The 22,376-nt window shown below is 35.9% G+C and overlaps 2 protein-coding genes across 2 annotated transcripts; both read right to left on the bottom strand.

Moving 5' to 3' along the window:
- Positions 1–8,122: 8,122 nt before the first annotated feature.
- On the bottom strand, positions 8,123–12,851 carry LOC110416291 (auxin-responsive protein IAA9-like). Its single transcript, XM_089783681.1, is given in 10 exon segments — positions 8,123–8,606; positions 9,349–9,410; positions 10,289–10,297; positions 10,299–10,348; positions 10,350–10,429; positions 10,575–10,801; positions 10,874–11,100; positions 11,180–11,472; positions 11,475–11,615; positions 12,571–12,851. Coding segments are annotated over 9 exon segments (1,098 nt in total). The 5' UTR covers positions 11,587–11,615; positions 12,571–12,851; the 3' UTR covers positions 8,123–8,568.
- Positions 12,852–17,645: 4,794 nt separating this feature from the next.
- LOC110417236 (uncharacterized protein At5g65660-like) lies at positions 17,646–18,440 on the bottom strand. The gene is made up of 2 exons (XM_021429474.1): positions 18,125–18,440; positions 17,646–18,032 (listed from the first exon to the last, which is right to left on the bottom strand). Exons 1-2 carry the CDS (start codon positions 18,362–18,364, stop codon positions 17,865–17,867), a joined length of 408 nt encoding a protein of 135 aa, XP_021285149.1. The 5' UTR covers positions 18,365–18,440; the 3' UTR covers positions 17,646–17,864.
- Between the last annotated feature and the right edge of the window lie 3,936 nt (positions 18,441–22,376).

Raw genomic sequence — 22,376 nt, forward strand, 5'->3', positions numbered from 1 at the left:
GCAAAGTAAGTAGTGGGAATAGGAGTAGTACATTATTGTGAGTACCGAGGTTTTTAAAAGTTCCAGCTGGTAGGACCCATCTTGTTTTTCCACTCCACGTGGCAAATCCATGCCCTGTGGGAAGCCCAACTCATCATCAGTTGTCCACGTGACAAGTCAAAGATCCGTTTTTTAATTTCAAACAAATCTGGTCTTTGTGGCTGTTCGCTTGTCCTTCGTCGCCAAGGAAAGTTACAGTCATCTTTTTGACATTCTTTCCTTTAAAGGGCGGGAACCATTTCTTCATTTCTTTTCTTTGTTAAAAAAGTAAAGACGATATAAATACTTAACATTTATTACTTTGATATTTTATTTCAGATATCCCAAGAATTTTCGAAATTTCTTAATATAAAAATAATTTATAAATGTATCGATAACACCAAATTCATTAAATCTATATCGGATGATACCATAAATTATGTCAACCTCAACCAATAAATATATAAAAAACCACATTAATTAATATTAAAATTAATAATTTCCATATAAATTATAATTAAAAATATAAGATAAGATAATATCATAAAGCTAAAAGATGAGCAAAAGGCCGTCAGTGGCTCAAAAAGATTTTTCTTCTTCATGAATAGTTATTTGTCTAACACATGTCTCTGGATGAAATTATATCAAACAAACTAAATAATAAAAATTTATTTAAAAAAAAACAAAAAGAAAGAAAATGTGGCCACCATACCGGAGGGTGATGGGAAGCAAAGATAAATTGAAATAATGGGAAAAAAATGGATCAGGTTTTTGTAATTTGACTTCTATTTAGGTTTTATCTCTTTGGTATGGAACCAATATTTAATGTCATATCTAGTCTCTGGGGATTGGACCCCCAACCCCTTAATGTCCTACCATTTTAGGTCATGAACCCATCTCTGACTTAAGAGCCTTAATTAAGAGGAAAACAAAAAAAAAAGGGAAAAAAGAAAAGAGAAATGTCTTCATTTTATGCAAGAAAGTAAGACCACTCTTTAATTATTTCCATTTTTTTAGGGTCCAAATCCAAAGTTTTATGCACTCTATATTATTGAAAAGGGAATATTTGAATTATTTTTTGCGGTTAGCATGAAACAACAGATGCTTAATGATTGATCCAGATCATGAGGCTTTCCATGGCCTTTCCTGCCTTTACAAAGAAAATCCAAACCCTTACTTTCATTTTTTTTCTTTTTAATTTTTTTTTTGTTTGGGGTCTCTTAATTTACTTAGGTTTATTTGTCAACTAAATCTCCTAACTCAGTTCTCAACCATTGGATGAGCATGGCATTTCTGCAGAGTTTTAGAGGCTATCTCTCTGGCAAGCACATGATATATATCAAGCAAAAGGTTAGGTTTAGAATTAAGATGGATGCATCTGATTTTGGACACTACTGTATGTTAATATTTTAATTCAGTTCAATCAAAGGTTTTATTAAAAAATTTAAGTGTTAATTATTTTACATTATATTGAAATAGTAAATGAATGTGGTATTCTTTGGCTTCTAATCACAGAAGAGAAATGAATAAAATAATACTGTCGAACAAACTATCATGATTAAAGCCCACCACATCCTCTTGACCAAAGACCAAGAGGAAATTTGGCATAAAGGTTTTTTTTTTTCTTAATTTGTTTTATAAGACCAGGTAACACTGCTAATCACCAGATGAAGAACTAAAGAAATCCAATGAAAAGCTAGCTCTACTTGCCTGTACAGCTTGAAGAAAAGATCCATGCTCTGGCAAGTTGAGTATTGAAGGTTTTTCAGCAGCAGAAGAAGCCAATTTTACTGGTGTTGGTCAATTAGAATCTGGGTGTGATGAGATAGCAATATTGTTACAATTTTTTATTTTATCTTTTTTGGGATTGTATTTGCTTAATGGAGATGGTTTAGAATATGGGAAAATGCCCACATATCACATGACCAAATTGGACAACCCATATGGAAAAGATCCCATCATTTGCTAACCCCCAAGTTGAGGATTGGTTGCTTGCAATTTGAATGCTTAATTTATTATAAGCTCTAAAAGCCATCATAATAAAATGTTATGCTTTTGACTAAAAATCATTCAGAGTACCTGTATTTGGTCACCCATGTTCAATGACCATTCTCTCCCTCTAACCTTCATTCATCCTCTTCCTTCTTCTCTTGTAAATCCATTTCAATTACTCCTACTTCTCTCCAAGGATCAGAAACTGGCCTGGAATCTCTTTTGATTCAACCAAGGGCAAAGTTGGCTTTACAATTCCCTCTTAAAACACATTAAAATGGAGCAATATAGCATCCAAAGGGGCTTTAACTAATGGAAAAAGACGCTGAGTACTATACTCTCTTATTTAAGTAATTAATGACCATGTGTAGGTGTGAGCAGTAAGTCATATGGGATATGTACGTACAACAAATCGTGACCAAATCCTGGACGCCAGAGATCTTTGATCATAAATGTCTCTTTTACATAATTATGGCATCACATTAATCTGAGAGATTACTTAGATTTCGTTATGCCAAATTAAATTAAGATTAGAAAAAATGACGGCATTCCCCTTTCTTTCCCTCTGATGACCCTTGTGAAAATATGGTGGGAAACTGGGTGAGCTGGCGACGGCGTGGCCTTGTCATAAGGGTTAGCTACCATCAGCCTATACCAGCATCCAATATTATAAACAAATGAATATACAAATTAGAAGACTGCTCTCAGATTTTGCCATGAAAAGAAAAGCAGAAGATGATTGAATGGTGATTCAAGTGTCCAAGGTTTAAAATCAGTCTTTGGCATTGAATTCTGAGAGAGTAATTATGCAAAGTGATCTCCATCAATGGAAAAGTTTAATGTAAAAGTTTGATAAAGTTGGGGGGTATTCTCTTCTTTGCATGAAATTGAAAAGGAAAGCTTTTCCTTGTCGTTGGTTGTTGAGATTGTTGTCATTAATGGGGCACATGCCGTGAGTTATACTCCTATAACCACTAGAATCACCCAACAATCATGCACTATTATTTTAACTTTGGCATGACCAGCATGCTACTGTTCATGGTATTAAATAAATGCTGGGGCTGGAATTCAGTGCAAAACCCATAAAAACTGTTGGTTGTTCTTGGTTTTCTGAAAAAGAATCAGGTGAAGGTGGAGCAAAGGGAGGTGGGACTTGGATTTGCTTGGACCGTGAGAAATTTGGCTTGATCAGCCAAGACAATTGATCAAGTTATGATGTAGCCGACTAGTGCAGACCGGCTTTGAATTGCTGTGATGTGTCCAAATGGGTAGCGGTAGCCATTGTCAGTATATTTTTGTCATGGGGCTGATACTTTGGACTAAAAAAGGTGGCTGTGCTCCTGAAAATAAGTGTGGCCTTCATATTATTCGCTTCACCAAAGACAATCCGCGTGACATATTGATATATCTCAGGAAAAAACTTCTGGCAAACATCACTCTGGAAAAAAGGAAAAAAGATTTGGACAATTTACAAATGGCATAACTATTTCCCAGAATTAGCATAATATCATGTGATGACAACTGCGTTTTAGGGAATTCATTTCTGTGTGAAGAATGATATGCCTCAAAGGAAGAAGCTTCATATTTGCATGACAGAAGAAATTTTCATAAGAAAGTGCTATCAACTGGCATGAGCATAGTTGCTTAAGATCCTAATCATTTGGATCTGTGTTTGGCCCAGTTAGATTCTCATAGGCAAGGACCCTACCAACGAGTCCTTCCATGATTGGGGCACTGTTAAAACTTTGCAGCGAGACTTTGCGACTGAAACTCTGCGGATAACCTTTAACTCTGGAGCAACCTAGCCAAGCAGATGTAACCCCTAGTCTAACAAGGGAGGACCATGATTTGCGCGAGGTTGGCGTGTGAACACTTGCATTTTTCTTGCAAACCAGCTTGAGATGAGGGTGTTCCAACTAGTTCTGTTTTTTTAAGGATCTAAAATCCAGAAATGCCCTACCCGTCACAATAAGAACTAATTGATCAAAACCCTTTTCATGTTACTGTCTTTCTGCAATAAATGTCAATGTGCCCTACGGACCAAAACGAAAAGCTGATGACCCTAGCAATTTAACTTGTAGGCTAGTTATTCTTTTCTTCAACTTAAAAAATAAAAAGAAATAGACTGGCGTGCATGTGTTGTCATAATCTTCTAGATGTTACTTGAGAAGTAGTCAGTAATTGGGTTTGTCAAAGTCATTAGGACAGGTAAGTGTATCTCTTTTAAAAATGATATGGGTAAAGTTAGATCAGAAGAATAATGGAAAAGAAAAGCATGAGATAATCTAAATTATCTTGCCTTACCTGATGAAAGATTGGAAACCACTGCAAGAAAAGAGTGTTTCAAAGTTCTAAGTAGCTTTCGTAAGTACTTTTCAAACTATGTAGATAATCGGCATGCAAGAAAAGCTGTATTCTTTTGACGTAACCAGTTAGTTCTGATATTTTTCTCTTTAGTCTTTTACCTCCCGATGAATCTGGATACCCACTTTATTCACTTATATTTATTATTTATTAATGGTTTGTGCTTGCGTTTCCAATCTTCTAACAGGAACCTTTGAATATATCACCATCTAAACCTGAGCAATGAGGTTCAAGATAAGGTCGATTTCACATTGGCAGATTGGGGCATGGTGGCAAAGTGACTTGAAAACTACAGAGAACAAGTAGTCATGTGGAGTGTTTTAATTGACTAAACTTTAGTTTTCAACCAGGTTCACTCTCGAGAGATCAGGAGCATGGTAACCGAGTAGCCCCATGTTCTTGTGCATGGACACCAGTAACATACTGGGAGTAAGCTTATTTTCGGATCTCTGTCTAGCTATATTTATGACTAGCCCTGTGCCCTTACAGTTCTACAAAATGTCATGTCTAAAAGGTTGCAGTCCCAAACTAAGGATGGGCTTGAAATTGAAAGGAGTTGAACATTATCAGATGCATACTATCAGTTAAGTTGAAGATATCTATGCAGAAACTATTGCTTGCATTATTGTAATCAGCTGACTCTTGTTTTAACAAATATTTTTGTATTTAGTCTTTAGAGTCAAAAGCTGCATTATGGAAGTTGATGATGGGAATTAAAAGAAACATGAATCAAACCAAGAATTTCTCTAACCAATCCTTATTTCATGAACTTTGATTCAACTAACATTACTGTACTTACTAACCACTCCAACTTCACTCAAATCTTATAAATTAATCTATACAATATAGGGTAGGGTACTAAAGAACAAAGAAATAATTATAAGCTTCACATACCCCACTCTCATTCATTTCTCCGACCAAAATTCTATCAAATTAATTATGATACTTTGGAAAAAGAGAGGATGGGGGGGAGATGGGGGATGGTTTTTGACCAGACTATTCCAACATATGTTACAGATAAAATGCAGAGAATAAATGGACATGGCATGAGAAAATTATTCACTAGAACCAAACTTTCATCCTTCTTTTCAAAGTTATGCTTTACCACTCTTTGTCAAGAAATTTTGATCCTTTTCACACAGTTCTTGTTGGCATCTGAACTAGCATCAAATGGGCGTTTTTATCTTTGCCATTCCTCACTGCTAAACCTTCTGCAAAGCTCTCAGTCATCTGCCATTACTGCAGGAAGACGGTGTTCTCTTTCTTTTATGGGTCATAGATGGAATGGGCAGAGATTTGGAGGGGGGTCATGGTGTTTTAATACAATCCAACTCCAATGTAATCATTTATTCCTGTGAGTCAGACAAACCATCTCAATTGATTTGTACAAAACATATCTGATAAATGATATGGATAATTTTTGATATGGATAATAATAGATTTGGAAGTAAAAGACATAATCAAAAGCTCGACCTCAATAATTAACATCCATGTATGCGGTATCAACTGCTTAATTATTAGATGATAAAGGAGACATAAAGGTCAACAAGAGTGGATAATAAAGTGCCAAGAGGCCTACATTATTCTGAAAAGTAGTCGGGCAAAGGCTAAAAAGCTGATAAATATAAGGAATGGGACGAAGAACACAATGTTCAAATGATGTGGAAATCTAAGCATTATCTGTATGGTTGTTAAGACCAGATACATTTTTGTTTTAAGGTTGACATGCCTTTTGTGTAAGACAAAACTACAGTATCATTACTCTCTTTCCTGTCATCCCATTACATTAGATCAAAAGGTTTATAACAGGCCGGTCCTGCAATGAATGAGGATTTTGACTAAAGATGGGGGCGTCACCACTCTCTATATGCCCTTCCACTGTAGAGCATGCAAGTTGGAATTTTCACGAGATTGAAATTTGACTAGTTCTAAAGAGAAATGATGAAAAGAAACAAAGAAAGATAACATAATCCAGCAAAAAGCTTCTTCTTTTTGTTTTTTTTCGTTAATCGTAGATGTCAACAAGTAGACTGCTAGGAACTCACAATGGTGTAGTAATTATCCTGATTGAGTAGGCCGAGTGTGACAAACATGGAACTTGGCATGAAACTTAAAGGGGAAGCAAGTTCTGTCTCACGTAATACTAGTATATAAAATTAACTAGCCTACTCTCTATTGTAAACAGATGATTACCAAGATATCTTTCTGGGCCAGAAATCTGTTTGCTCCAAATGCAGGATCCAGCAAAACAACTTAAAGCAGTGGATGTATACATTTGCAAGGTTTCGGTGCTAAAAGTTCTAAAATAACCTTTTTTCTTTTTTTTTTTTCATTTCCTATGCAAGGTGATGTAGGGGAAGACAAATTCTGATGCTACAGGGAACAGTAACCTGGAAACTGATCAAAGGTTCTGGCTGGCACTGGGCAGTTCGGATAACATCTTGAGGATTGACAAAGCTCACAACCCTAGCAGCTTTCTACTCCAACTTAGCTGGCCCAACAAAAAAGGTGTATTGGACCTCAACCTAAATACTTTTTTTCTTGAACAAAACGAATGAACCTTCACAAGTCCTGAACCATGTTTTATTTATTTACAACATGACAGCGTATGTATTCAAATGTATAGTTCTTTATTCAAACCATGCCAATCCCAGCTTTTTAAACGAAGTCCAGGTGCCCTTAAGGCCGTAACTATGTTCATTTACAAGGGAGAAGAAGAGAGTCCTTACTTCATGAGCTTCTACCCATAATGTTTGCACTAAAATCCCTTCCAAATCTCAGTTATTTGAGAGGGATAGGCCGAAATTACAACACGCTTTTTGGCCTTTACCATCTACTGCTTCTGAATTTGCTATATTTGAATATGGGTATTCTCCTTCCGTTTCCCCTTGCCCTAACATACACTTAAATCTTCAAAAAAGTTGGAATGTCCATCAATGAACTAAATGAGTAAAAACTTTACCCGTGAACCAATGGGACTTTGACAGAGACGGGAACTTCGTCATTTTCATGAACCTCACGACCTCAGCCAAGAAGTTAGAAAGCAGACAAAATTTCATTTATAGCATATATCGGAGAAAGACAAGGATCATCTTATCAAAATATTGTTCATTTCCATCTCTTTCAATCCTCCTCCGTATCGGTTCCCAGGCCCTCCCTGCTCACCTGTTAAAAAACAGGGATGGAAAAATAAATTTACTTTTGAGAATCTTTATTAATGCAACACCTCAATTAATGGATTTGACCTCGTCTGGGGCCCCTACGCAACTATCTCCAGATGCCTATTTGCAAAATCTTATCATCCACGTGCACAAGGTAGAAGTCCTGTAACAAGCTACTGTTACTGGAATATATGGCAAAGGACAATGTGACCGCAGGACATTGTGGTAACCAGCTGCTCCTTTCTCTAGGTCAATGCCCTGGATGGCCAACAATTTGGTGCCCCTACCATCCAGAGCAACCAGCCTTCCCCCTTGGCTAGCCCCCACTCTCCATTACATTATTTATTCTGAACAAATCTCAACAATAATGTAGTCTCTCACATACTTGATAGGGCTACTTCCCGACAAGCATATCTCAAGGGATGGCGTTATCTCAGAAGTTTATGTAACGTCTTGAAACTCAAAACCGTAACAAAACTTCTAACATGATTCAATATGCATGCATTTCCACCGCCGATTAGCTTCTAGGTCCTCTTTCGATCGGTTAAATTTAGCAGAGAGTACGAGATGCATACCGAGAAAAGATGTAACTAAAAATGCTTGCAAATAATGGATAAGCAGAATCAACACACAAGCAGCAACACAGTTAATACAATCATGTCAGGGTTACAGATAATGTCGAGGTCTTCCACCATACAAACACACACGATAAAGATTCAACAAACAATGCACTTTACAAACAAAGATCCTGTGTGTGAACAGGGACTTGTCCAGACTCTAAACTGATTGGATCTTAAAGATACTCACAAACACTAGGCCTTGATGGTTTTATAATTTTAGACTAAAATAGGCTTCCGTGACATAAATTCCCTTGCAAAGAGAAGATAAACATGGCAACATAGGAAAGCAGATACCCATGATCTCCTCTACCCACTCCAACATCCTCTCATCCCTTCAGAAAGAATCTTGAATGATTCTACATCTTCTCCAGAAAGGCTGCTGGATGGATAGCAATAATCATGTGTGATGCTTGCTAGTTCCGGTTCCTGCATTTTTCCACGGCCCTTGGGGCTGCACGCAAAAACAGAAAACTCCATTAATAGACAAGTCAATGAGTTTTAAACAAACTTATAGCTATGGACAATAATTAACATGAACAAGCAGAACCAGAGTATCCTCATAAGCGCTAGACAGAAGAAAGCTTGTCTTGCGACTCATTGTAAGAAGATAGAGCCAGCTTTTGCTTTGTTACGACAAATGGTGGCCCATTTTCAGAATGAAAGAACCTGAGTCAACTTGGTAAAGCAATAATTCCAATATACCTTCTTCTTTTTTTTACCAAAGGAAAAGTATTGGTATCTAGTGATCCTGAAAAGGAGATATGTAAGAGACCCAGAATGCCTTACATTCACATTACTGATGTATGCAAACCACTGTCTTTAAGTAATTAACAAATCAGTATGACATAAGTCCAACAGCTAACTCGATGCATTATTGCAGACAGTGGGAGAGAGGAATTATGATGACATTATATTAATTTTGAGTTTCTTAAATCCTCAAAGTTTGATCACTTCATCATAATTTAGATGTTGTAAAACAGTAAATATTATGTGGTGATCTAGATGTCGAATTAGTAGGTTAAGGCACATAAAAAGGCTTTGTCCACATAAGAATACTCGTTGCAGAATCCTCTATACTATCTACATGGATATTAGGCATTTCGTCAGAACAAGATGTAAATTATTGAAATAGATAAACATACTAGCTGATGCCAAGACACTCAGTTGATGGATTAAAAACAGAAAATATTTACCGAGTCCAATGGCATCAGAGCTTTTCATGATCCTCAGCCTTTTGCAGGTATCAATAAACATCCTGAAACAAGTACGAAATTTGAATTAGGCTGCACTGAGCAGCCATTACTAGAGTAGAAAATTGAGTAATAAATACTAATAAGCTGAACTTCATAATGCACCAACATATTCTGACTCAGATTGAATTGATGCAGACAAACAGTAAGATACTGAACTTTGAAGTTATGTGGATAGAGTGTTGTAGTGCAGGTCAAGGAATAAGAATTATGCCAAAAATTGGAATCTATTGGGAAAATAAGTGCAGGTCAAGGAATATGAATTTTAATTTTCCTATCTATAGATGGCATACATGTTCTGTCTAATACAGTTGTTTTATCTTTCATTTTATGGTTAATGAACAGCTTAATAAAGAAAAAAAACAACAGAAAAATTAGTGGTCAAACCAACAATTACATGCATCAGCATTATTACACAATTTTCTCTTAGTGCTAATGAACAAGGGTTCCTTTCCAATTTTTTCAGGGGCTCCAACAAAATCTGATAGATACTATGTTAGGTATAGTTTGCATGTTGTACTTATTCATATCCCTTACTGATTCAAATATGTTCTTAGCATTTCTTATAAAGCTCAAGTCAACCAGAAAGATTAACAAAAGGTTCTAAATTAATATGGCGGAAACAATTTCTGTTCTATGCCTTGCTTTCCACTCCTATGACAGCATTTTGTACGACCAACCCAGTAAGCACGTTTTCACTTCTTCAGAAGTAGAACAGCCTACATTTTGCTTGCAAGCTGATAATACATTCTTAAATGGTGACTCAAGTGCTAAAATATGGGTAGTAATTATCAAAATGGAAGCAGAAAATGAGATGTTGCAACATATAAAGGAGAGGGGAGGGGGGGGGGGGAGGAGGAGGGGAGGAGGGGTTAGAGCTTACTCCCATGGACTCACCCACAAGCATCCAGTCACCATCTTTATCCTCGTAAGTAAGAACATATCTCTGATCCATGTAGTAGATCCTTCAGCTTGCTTTCACTTAGCAGCTCCCTGCCCAGGGTTCCATGAGATCCATACTGACCTGAAATCATAGCAAGTAGCAGTAACTGGATCCATGCAAACAAATATTACTGTCTTCATAGAAATAACAGCTGCACATAATTTACGTACATATAACATTGACAGCCTAAAATCTTATATTAAATTGAAAGATTAAAATAGCTCACCTATTGTAAAACAGCTAAACATCTTCTCAAGGTCAGAAGAGAGCTCCTGATATTTAGAGTAGTTTTTCAAGTCTACTTTCCTCAAATAAGGAGCACCATCCATGCTGACCTTAACAAACAGAGCACCAGCCCCTGCCTTTCCATCTACTTCATCAGTGTTCTTTGAAGTGGTGGCCAAAGAGTTCTTCCTAAATGATCTAATAGGAGGCCAACCGACAACCTGTGCCCTGCAGAAGGAGGAGGATCAGAGAACTTCTCATGGTGAAGCCCAAATTTATTACAAACCCATGCACACTTACTTGGTAGCAGGTGCACCACTGTTATTGTTAGCAGATGCATTAGGATTGGCCCTGGTCTCATTGGCAGCATGAGGCCTGTCCTGTACCACCTTCTGGTTCATTATCTCTTTGACTTTTGTGGGTTGAGCCCCAAGGTTCTCAAGCACGGAACCTGGTTTCAGCCCCAAGTTCGAAGAAGGCCTGGGTGACAGCATCACATCTACTTTCGAATTAGAAAGAAATTTACCCTGCAACACAGATTAGGTACTTGCATGTTAAGACTTTTTAATACTAGTCTTGCTATTCATTAGTAGCAGTAGTTCCTACCTCTGAGAACCCATCCATTGCATCAGAGAACCCTCTTTTGTTGCCTGAAACAACAGTCTTTTGTGATGCAAAGCAGTGACCATCAGTAGAAGGATGTAAAGGAAAAAGGGGTTTCTCATCGAGTTGAGGAGAGCTTAACAAGCAAAGCTCTGGATTTCTTTTAGGCGACTGAGATCCAGGAAGCCCAAGCCTAAGCTCAGTTGCCTTCAGATTCAAATTACCCTTGCTTTCCTCAGACACAGGGGAGGCGACAGAGCTATCCACGGAAGAACAATCAGACAAGCCCATGTATTGCGCTCCTTCAATTCAGCACTATTCTGGCACACACTGTCCATTGAGCCTGAAGAACCCAGTAAAGTTACATTGCTCTGAACCCCTTCCTCCTCCACGCCAAGTAGCGGAGACATCAGATTTAAAAAAAAAAAAAAGTCACAGCCTGCTAAATTTAAAGATGACCAAATTTATCAGTGTTTGAACAATTAAAGAAGAAAAGCTGCTTATATACAGCAACAGCTGGCTAACCCTATTTAGTAAACTATATTAACATGGCAGAATATATGATTAATTATAAACTATCTCCAGTCTAATAAAACATCAGAAAATTTTTAATAGATCCTTAAGAAATAAGAAAAATTGAGGGATAACATAATCTAAAAGTTAAAACAGCGTGAATCTTAAGGATTAGAAACATCACCTTTGCTTTTTTAATGTTGCAAAATCTTAAAAGTAAAAGGGCAGAAAAATAAACAAATAGGCTTATGAAAGACAGAATCAATCCATAAGAAAGAAACTAAAGCTGAAGAAATTTGAAGCATTCTTACATGTGAAATAAAGATAAATTAAACTATAAAATATCAAACAAATTGTTTTACTGATAATTAGATAGCTGCAATTTTAAGTATTTACTGTTAAGTGTTGACCACTGTAAATGCATGCAAAAAATAGAACAATAAACCGCACACAAGCGCCACAACATGGGGGCAAAAAGCAAAGAGTTTTAGAGAAGAAATGATAGTGGTATTAGTATATAAAAGAAGCAAATAGTTGTAGCATGTTTGGTTGCTGAGAAAAATGGCTAGAAAATTGGAACAAGTGTGAACAGAGTTTAAACCTAAGCTTTTAAAGCTTAACTAAGACCGAGAGTCTCGAGTTGAGCTAGCCTACACCTTTTTTCACTGTACAGAACACTACGTGAAGCGAGATTCCTGCATTTTTGTTTTTTTTTATATTTCTTTTGATTTTCCTCAGTTTTCTCAGGAAACAAACACCAGCTAACGAGAAAGCAAGAGCCAAAATAACAACAAAATTCTTCCCAAAAAAAAAAAAGAAAAAGACCTCTTACAAAGAAGACAGAAGAAGAGAAATGAGGAAAAACACAAAAAAAAAATTACCTGATTGGATTGGTGGATCAGAAGCTGAAGAAGAGGATCAAAATCAAACAAATTAAATTTTGTTTACGGATTTTCTGATATGATTTCTACTCAGAAGCAATAACTAAGACGAGAAAGTATTTCCCTTCTTTTTTCCTGGTTTCGTTTTTTGAGAGAGAGAGAAAGAGAGCTAAGGACCCTCCATTTGTCACAAAGCAACAAAAGCTTATTTGCCGTCCGATGTGAAACTCTATGCATTAAAATATACCACTTTAGTTTTACTTTTGTCTCATAAAAAACACTCTTCCTTTTTTTTTTCCCCTTTTCTTTCTGCCCCTGCTTTTCGCTCTATTTCTTTTTATTCGTTTATTCTGTTTCCTCTTTTTATTTCTTTTTTGAGCATCCGCCGAACAACTCGAGGGAGCGCACATCAGTGGCTATGGATCCTGGATTGGTTGCACCCGAACCGTTGATCTTTTTTTCACTGGTTGATCATGGATAAGGGATTTGACCTTTCATTTTGTTCGCTGTTATTTGACCATGTCGTTTAAATTCCACAAGCTTTCTACCTTAATATTATAAATAATAAGAGTATCACATCAAGTGATTTTATTAATAATTTTCACTATGAACAAAAATATAAAATTGACATAATTCTTTTTTGTACACATAATTTCAAAAAAAACAATAGAGAAAATATATAATACATGGAGGAAAATGCTCTCTCGCTCTGTCATTATGATGTTTCCCATAAGATCATAGGTAGTGGGCAGATTAATCAAGTGACCCACCTTGTCTTTCCCTGCGCATACGTGTCGTTACCTCCTTCGATTTAAAGGCTAAATCACGGCATCTTTCACATGTCCTAAAACGCCCTTTTTCTCTTCCTCTCTGAATCAAACACCCACACACGACACACGTGCAGCAAACCAAAACGTTCAATCTCAAAATGGCACACCCATTAACAGAAAAATTGACATTTCATTTTCACAATTATTCTCGCTGCCTGATAGACAATAAAAATAAAAGAATAAAAAGCCACATGAGTTATTGGTTTTAACGTTGGTACTAATCTTTCGATGTACAATGTTCTTGTAAACGACACGTTGTCGTATCATGTATAAAAATAAAAAAAGAAGCTCAAATTAAGCAATTAATTGACGGAGTGAAATACCTGGTAGTAGTAGTTGTTACTTGTGAGGCAAATGGCCCTGCCCATCGTATCATTGCCTTGTTTCATATGTGAGCGAACCACCTGCAGTTTTTGTGCGAGAGGGAGCCTGACACATGCAAGTGCCCGTACCCGTTTTTCCCTCTCCTTTTTTATGTATGTTTGGTTCGCGTGTGTCTAAAAGCCAACGCTGTGCGAAAGCAATGGCAAACCTGTCTTTGCATATCTGCATATTTCGGTAGACCTTCTAACTATGTACTCTATTGTCTTTTTCTTCGCTTATTGCCAATCATGCATTATTCGCAGTTTATTTAGGCTTCCCCTTGACTTCTTAATAAGTTGTTAAACAAATATAAGTAACATGTAAAAATCAAAATCAATTATGATTGAAAATAAGTAAATAACTATAATGCAACATCATTTTTTTATTACAGTTCTTATTTAGTTCTTTTGTATACGTAGTTATTATTTGCTAAATGTACTTTTAAATTTTAAATTTAATATATAAAAATAAAATAATTATTAAAAGAAAATTTAATGTCATATCGGTGACTTTTTATTAAAATTTAATAGAGAGTTCAATTAATTTTGTAGAATTTAGTTTAGAACTTTACATGTAAACATGTAATATGAAGAAAAAAAAGAATGATCTTTGCATCTCTTTTTATTTTTATAAAACAAAGAACTTTGCTTGTTTGTTAGTACATTGTAACTCACAAAATTATATTTATTAGAGTAATTAAGGAAGTATGTATTAGCATGATTTCTAATTAATGTAAACAAATTAAAGGGTAGAAGAGAAATTTTATTTAAAAATGAAAAAAAGAAAAGAAAAGAAAGCATTAGGGAGGGGGAGAGAGAGAGAGAGAGAGAGAGAGTGTTACTTACGTAGGGAGAGAGCATTAAGTGGGGAGGAAAAGTTTGAAAGGGGACAAAGAAAAACAGAGTGAAGCGATATGATGTGTTGGGGGACAAGAAAGCGGCTTTTAATTTTGGATTGCCGGGTACAGAACGCGACATATAACTTCCATCACTACCTCTCTCGTATTCCACACGCGCCACGGCTAGGTGCTCTTATACACGTACAAATCAGGGGGGGCGGAAGCTGTGGATTGAGAGATGTGGGGCTTCGGGATTCGTGGGTAACAGGGAAGTGTAAAGCACGCACTTTGGTATGATTATGCGGGATGGAGTGGAAGGGGTATAATTTGGAGAAGATATTTTTTACTGGAATATTTTAAGCAAGGAAGGATTTAGTAACCATCATTAACTGCCACTAGCTATTGCACGCTTTGCCCTTAATCCATGCATACATAGGGTATCATAGCATGGTTCCTCGGCATAATCATCATCATCATTCATCATCATCAACACCTATCTCTGATTTGCTCCACGTCATTCACACGCCATCATCATATGATCATGTTGCTGAACCCATATGATTAGGTTTAAACGGACAAAAGCTTTTTCCTTCATTCATAGATTCCGATTGGTTAGTTCTTAATTAATCATTTCCCGTGAGTTCTTTCCTTTGGTTTGATTAAGGAAATTCTTCCTATCAAGTTCGTTTTATTATAATTAACTAAAATACGGTATAACCACCCCATTTGGGTGCAACAGAAAAAGGTGATAATTCAGAAGGGAAAAAATTTCGTAAAAAAAAGAAAGAAAAAGTCAGTTATTTAAAAATGGGTAGTTTTAAATATATTTTATTAATTTTATATTTATTCAAAATGTTAATGTGTAAAAGTAAATATATTTTTGTGATTAGTCTCTCGTCTTTTTAAATATCTTTTTAATTTTTTTCTATAATATTCAATCATTGAAAAAATTCACAAAAATAAGATTATTTTCGCATGTTGGTAAATATAAATTGATTTCATTAATACCATACACAACCAATTACTTAAATTTCATTAGATTATTGAAGTTTATCTTCTTCTATACACTTAAATAAATAATTGGTGAAATGAATAAATTTTTCCAAAAGGTGATATTAATTATATTTTTAATTTTTTTTTCACATGTTCTAGTATTTCATAGTAACACTAAATTCTGTGCCATTAATGATTACGAGAATGGAAGGGAAAAAATAAAACGTAAATTAATTAGTAGTTGCCTTAGTTATTGCTATTATATATTGTTAAAATAAACTCAAAAATACTTGCGAGTGTTGATTTATGTGATTGATACACACTTAAACCTTGCTTGAGTGAATAATTATTTTTCTACAATGGATGATTAAAAATTAAACCACTGTATCTGTAATGGCTAATTATTTCAATTTGTTTTCTTTAATTATTGTCGGAGAGGAAAATTCTTAGCTGGATGCCCTATATCTCAGCAGATATTTCGGGATTTTGTCTTGGAAAGAAAAAAAAAATCACATATTAAAAGTAAACCTCAACCATGAAGATGTTGGATTTTTGGTACTACTTTAATTCAAAGCGTCCAAAGCGTGGTCAACGGGTGGTGCATGAGCCCTATAAGGCCAGGCAAATGTTAAGGTTGTTGGGCCTCTTAAGCAAGCCTCGTGGGTTTTGTTCTTTTAATGATGTAATAAAAATAAATTAAAAATCCATGATATGAGGCCTGTCTGATTCTTAGTATTTTTTTTTTTTTTGGGTTCGTAGTCTTAATTGCAAGCCCGCCCCCATGCCTGAAAGCACACGAGGCAAGGCAGAAATGGGATATTGTTCTGAAAGCTATACTACTCTCTGAAATATTTATTGTTCTTGCTTTGATTTCAATGTAATTCTGAACTATTCAAATTTCAACTCTTTTTTTGAATGATCGAATTATTATGTGGATATTTTTAGGCATTTAATAATGTAAATGCCAGTGGCTGAGCCAGTCTGCAAGTGTTTTCATGGCTGTTTGACAGAGCAAAATTTCAGTAAATTCTTGTGTTTTTTTTTTAACAAGGGATTTGGGCTAGATGGGTCTAGATCTGTATGGCTACATAGGCTAAGTTGGGACATTTATTATTGCATGAATGATTAAAAATTCTCAGGCTGGATCCAAAGTTCATGGGCCTCTTTTAGAATGAATTGTACAAGGATATTATAGAATTAGCAAGGAGTTTTATCATTGGTAAATTCAGCATATTGGTACGAAATGATAGGCTGTTTCATCTTAGGGGAATGACCAAATAATAATATGCATATTCGTTGAATTATATATATCCAGTATTAAGTATTAAGTCACGAGGTTGATGAAAAAGATAATGGGCTTTTTACAAACGATCGATTTAGCTTGCTGGACAAAGTCTAGGCCCAAGTCTTCCAATATATTTTGGTCCTTAAACCTTGAACTTTGTTTAATTGGGGAGTGAAAAGAAGAAAGGAAGGCAACAAAGCAACGTAATTCCATGGTTAAGCTGCAATAGCGAATAGGGGGTTATGAACCCTCACTATTAGATTAAAATTCTTCCATCCTTGTTACCAAGTTAAGCTTTTCTTGAGGGATGTCTTGCAAAATAACAAAGAAATTGTACTCATAATTATTGAATTTTATGTCCTAATTCCTTTTTCTTTCTAAAAGATTACTCGGGCCTTCTCATTATGAAAAATTTTCACTATATGAAGAGGTCCATAGTTATAAATACAATCTTAAAAGTTCTATAATAGCAGGTTTGCTTTGAATAGCAGCAACAGACTAGATCATGTTGTCAAGAAGACAGTTAAAAATTAAAAGTTGACAAAACATCAACAATGGGTGTTACGAATTACTGGTCCATGATTTACTGTGTATCCAGAGCCCATCTTCTAGGCCAACATTTATAGCAGGATACTTGGACCGACCAATCAAAGACATGGAAAAATGGCATGGCATCTATAACAGCTGGATGCATGATCTTATCAGATGATAAAAGCAATACAACTCTTGCTTGTAAGAACCCAAAATATGGAAAGTAGCTGTCTGTACTAACCAATCCCTCGTACCCAAAAAATATTTACATATTTTCTTTGTTTGAAATATTACAGATTTCTTTTTTTTTTCAAAGATATGGACTGCTTTGCTAATATCCATACCAAGGTAATTCTGTCTATTTCTAATCACTAGTATATACAATCGGCATAAAAATTTTCGATAGGAATAGGGGATGCATAGTTCAATGGCAAGTAGCAACATACAAGTTTAGTTACGAGTAATAAAACGGCACTGGAAGAGCTGGAGGCTTCTGTACTGTTATTGTAATCTTTTCCATTATCGCTGGCGCATATGGACAAGCCATTGCTATGAACCTTGGTACCTGATCCCCTGGCATCAAAACCGGCAGGCTCTGCCCTCCAATACTTGGCTTTGGTTTCTGTATTAAACGCTCAAATTATATAAGTATACCAAGCAATGATAAATTATCATAAGCATGCTTGAGGAAGAGAAAAAGAGAGAAATATATACCAGGACAGGAGATGCAGCTTGAACGGCCGGTGAGTGATTGATATCTGATTGAATATCGTCGTTGTCATCGTCGGAGGTTAGGAGGATCAGGGCCCAAAGCTTGTGCCAGTTGAGGTAACAAATGAGAAACCCGGTTATGCATAATAACAAGATCAAAAGCAGGGCTAAACCAAGAGGAAACCCTATGGACGGCCTGCTCGACGATTCTTCGTTCTCCATCCTTCTTTCTTCCTCCTTCATGTAGATGATACGTAGAGTGAAAAATGGCAGAAAATAGTCAGGGTGGTGCCAAATCTCTGGCAGATAGTGTTGGTGGGTTGCTGAGTGTTGGACACGTTAATTTTGGACGTAGCACTTCATCATGTACGGAAAGTGCGGGTCCCTTCTGCACTTCGAATATAATATATATATATATAATTATCAGTTCTTACATTTCTTGAATCTCTACAGTGTGTGAGAGAATATAGAAGTTATATATAACTACTTAGAGTTGGATGCTTTCTTCTGTGTAATAGAGACAGGTTCCCCAAATTTGCTAAGAATTTAGAAGTAGGTTATAACTACTTAGCAGGATCTGCACATTACAAGGGATAAGACGAGTTGTTGGACATATAGAAATTGTTGCTCTTCTCTTAGACTTGGAGAAGAATATATATATAAACATATTTTGTTATTTCTTTCCATCAATGAATGTAGATACCACAGCCATTAGTGTTAATTGTCTGCTTTGCGATCAATGTCAACAGTTTTTGACCTAATTCCACTGCATAATTTTAAAGACAAAATTAAGCTGCTTTTGCCCCCACCACAATCCCCTCACATAAATTCAAGCAGTCCCATTATGTCCTGACTTTTACCAACGCATAATCTCTCCAACTTCTCGTCACCTTTTCTAGGCCATTCTTCTTCTACAATCATAGTGTTAAGCACACGGGCTTTTGCTTCTAATCTCAGACACCTAGACGTATCCCGTGAAAAAGCTCTGCAAAATATTTCACTTCATTTGGGTGTTCAGTGCTCTACAGCTTGAAACTCATTTTAATCTTTTCCTTCTCGCCGCCTCCCTCCTTCATGCTCTTGCCTCTATCAAATATCAAATTTATACCAACTGGTATACAAAGTCGAATATTCCAGGGTCCCTCCAGTACTTGAATTTCCAATTGGAAGAGATGGTGCGGTTTTATGATCTTATCTCAGACAAGATGCATAATGACGTATCGTTACTGATTGCATATTCAGTGACCCTTTGAATTTGGTTCCTTTGTATATTAGGTCCTAGTCTTTTCATTGTCCAATTATCCATCAATTCGGCTGCTTCTGCATTCCACTTTCAACCCAAAGTGGAATGTGCAATGATTTAGGATATAAACATTTAACGCGACTCGAGGAATTGCCAGGTGGAGAACAAACCCATCCTAGTAGAAAATTTTACCTGGTTTTCGGAGTTTCTAAGCATTTGAGATGTCCATATGGAAACAGGTTTGCTTACAAACCTTCAGTTCAGTGCAATTTTGGCACTAGACAGCAACTCCTTGTTCTACAAATTACTGTAAACTTGTCCCAAATTGATAAAGACATGACTTACTAGCAGCCGAAAGGTTAAGAAAGATCACGTGAACATAGAAGTATGATCATTGCGCGAACAATAATTTTATAAAACAAAAGATTAAAAACTAAAAATGACATAATCATGATAAGTTTATCTAGTTAATTAATTACCTTGATGAACGGTATACCACGGGTAATGATCTTAACTCTTGACACAATAATTAAGTGCCCAAACCATTATTTATGATTTCTGCAAAAAGTAGAGCATGTGGCTGAGTACCCTTTGTTTCAATTTAATTCTTGTTTTGCATGTTCTTATTAATTAGTTTGATAGAATTTTAATTTCCCCCAAACTTTACATTTTAATGTTCAGTGGGGAGGCTTTCTTTCACTTTTTTCAACGTCAATATTTAAAATATAGTCTTAATCATTGCTTGAAGCAACAAGGAGGAATTCCATTACATTCACCTAGTAAATCTATGCGTTTTCTGAGAAAACAAAGTCAACGTTGATTTTGATACTTGAAAGATGAACAAAAAGGATGAAACAGTTCAACGTCCACCCCATAAACCGGAGCTTCCATTAGAATTGCTTGGTTCATCATCATTCACCCACCTAAACTTTGATTGGATTAGTAAGTAGCAAGTCAATTCAAACTTTTATGTATTTAATTGGCCTGATTAATTTGAACTAATGCACCAAGATTTAGAACAAGAAAGCTCCTAATGTATAATTACCGTACTTAAAAAAAGTTTAGTGCTTGACCTGTTAACAAGACAAACATCTTGCTCCTCGACCTCATAGTTAAAGCCAAGTTAATCAAACTAGAGTTAAGTAACTTAATTTAGGCTTTGGAACTTATTATGGGCCTCGTAAACATTTTAACCAGCAGGCTGTTTCTGGCCTTCTGGGCCCAATTTCCTAAACCACTTCATCAAGTTGATCCCGAATTGCAGCTTGCATACATAGGCTAAAAACTGACTGACTTGTGGTATTAGTCTTGGTTGATGTAGGTATTAATACCATGCTGTTGCAATGCCGTATGATTACTCTGTTTGGCTGCTGAGAAAAGCAGAGAAAGGAAATAGAAAAAGGGAGTGCTGTTCCTCTGATCCACAATCTTTTCTTCACACCTTTTGGCTTGCAAGATATATATACTAGTAAACGATTATATCTGTGTACAGGGGATATCTTCGTTTGGCATGGCAACATCTGTTAAACAATTCCAATAGAAACATTATATCTCCTTTAGAAATAATATCAGGGTAATCTGATGTATTATTGTTCTTTTTGCATATTGTTAAGCTAATGAATGGAAGTATGTAGTGCCGATGGAAACAGCATTGTATGTTATATAGAAGTTGAGTTTGACAAGGGGAATTAAGGATATCCTAAAAGCTTTCTGACTAAAAAACTGAATCAGCAGTTATTAATGGAGAAACTTCATTTCCAGGGGTTGGGAGAACTTGGCTGTTGAAATTGTAAAAGGTTCTTGAACTCATGGGTTTTTTTTGGCTCTTTTAGTTGTACTCCACATGCTGAAATGCATAAAAAAAAAATACCACTAAATCTCTTTTTGCTAGATGGATCCTGTGCCCACGAAATAACTCAGCAGCTTCCCACAAACTGTGAGGAAATGTCTCAGCTTCTTCCTGCTGTTGAAATCTTTATATCTAGCATGGGTCTTCATAATTATGCCTTTCCAGAAAGTTTAGTCCTCTTACACGTGTCATATCAAAGGATTTCACCAATCAGAGTTTGCAAAATGAGTTAAGGGTCATATCAAGGCTCCAATCCCTAGCTCCACAAAAACAGAAATGGGATAAAGCATGGACAGAGAAGACAACCTGATTTAACATTTGGTACAAAAGACCAGTAAATTTTTTATCCCAAAGAATAAACCAAATCCATTTTGTTCTTTATATATATATATTTGTACTGTGTTGCTGCTAGCTTTATGATGGCCTACTGGTTGAGCATTCGATATCTATATTCTCTAATTGTGTCTTTGGGGTTATTTTGGACATAATTTACTTTTTTAAAAAAACTATTATAAGTAATAATTTTTTTATATAATTAAAAAAAAATTCAAATTTTACATTTTAGATAAAAAGATAATATTTCAATCAATAAATCAAATGATCGAATGCTGGATACAATTTATGTTTGCATTCTTAATATGTTCTTCTTTGTCTTTATGAATTTGTTCAGTTTTTGGAAACCACGACATGGTATTGTACTCTTGGTTAAAGTCTCTAAAAGATGCAGCATTGTTTGTTAGCTTATGCTTACCGTTTTGCCTGGTTTGCTTTGCAGTCCAAAATCAGATCTCTTGGCTCACATCCCCAGACAGGATTGCTCGCATGATCCCAAAATATCTGCTGAGATTCACCTCAATGATGTCCATTTTGGAACTCTACCTCTTGCCATTGAGTATCAGCATATGTCCAACAGCAATCTGTAATGTAGTATGAACATATTTAACCAAGAACCATTAGAGTCAACTTGTATTTATACGGTATGAAGAGCCATGGGACATCTGTAAGTGAAGCCCGAAAGCATTATGGCAAATCTTGATGTTGTCAAATTTTGCTAAAGTTTCCTATTAAATTCGTGAAATAGCTGCCACTCACCAAAGCTATCAGATTCATGGGATAGGCAGAACCAGAATGAGTAGACCAGTTGGAGCTTTAGAATGACTCTA

Source organism: Theobroma umbraticum, unplaced genomic scaffold (assembly GCF_002168275.2).
Source record: "Theobroma umbraticum cultivar Fairchild unplaced genomic scaffold, ASM216827v3 scaffold_51.0, whole genome shotgun sequence".
Taxonomy (NCBI): Eukaryota; Viridiplantae; Streptophyta; class Magnoliopsida; order Malvales; family Malvaceae; genus Theobroma; species Theobroma umbraticum.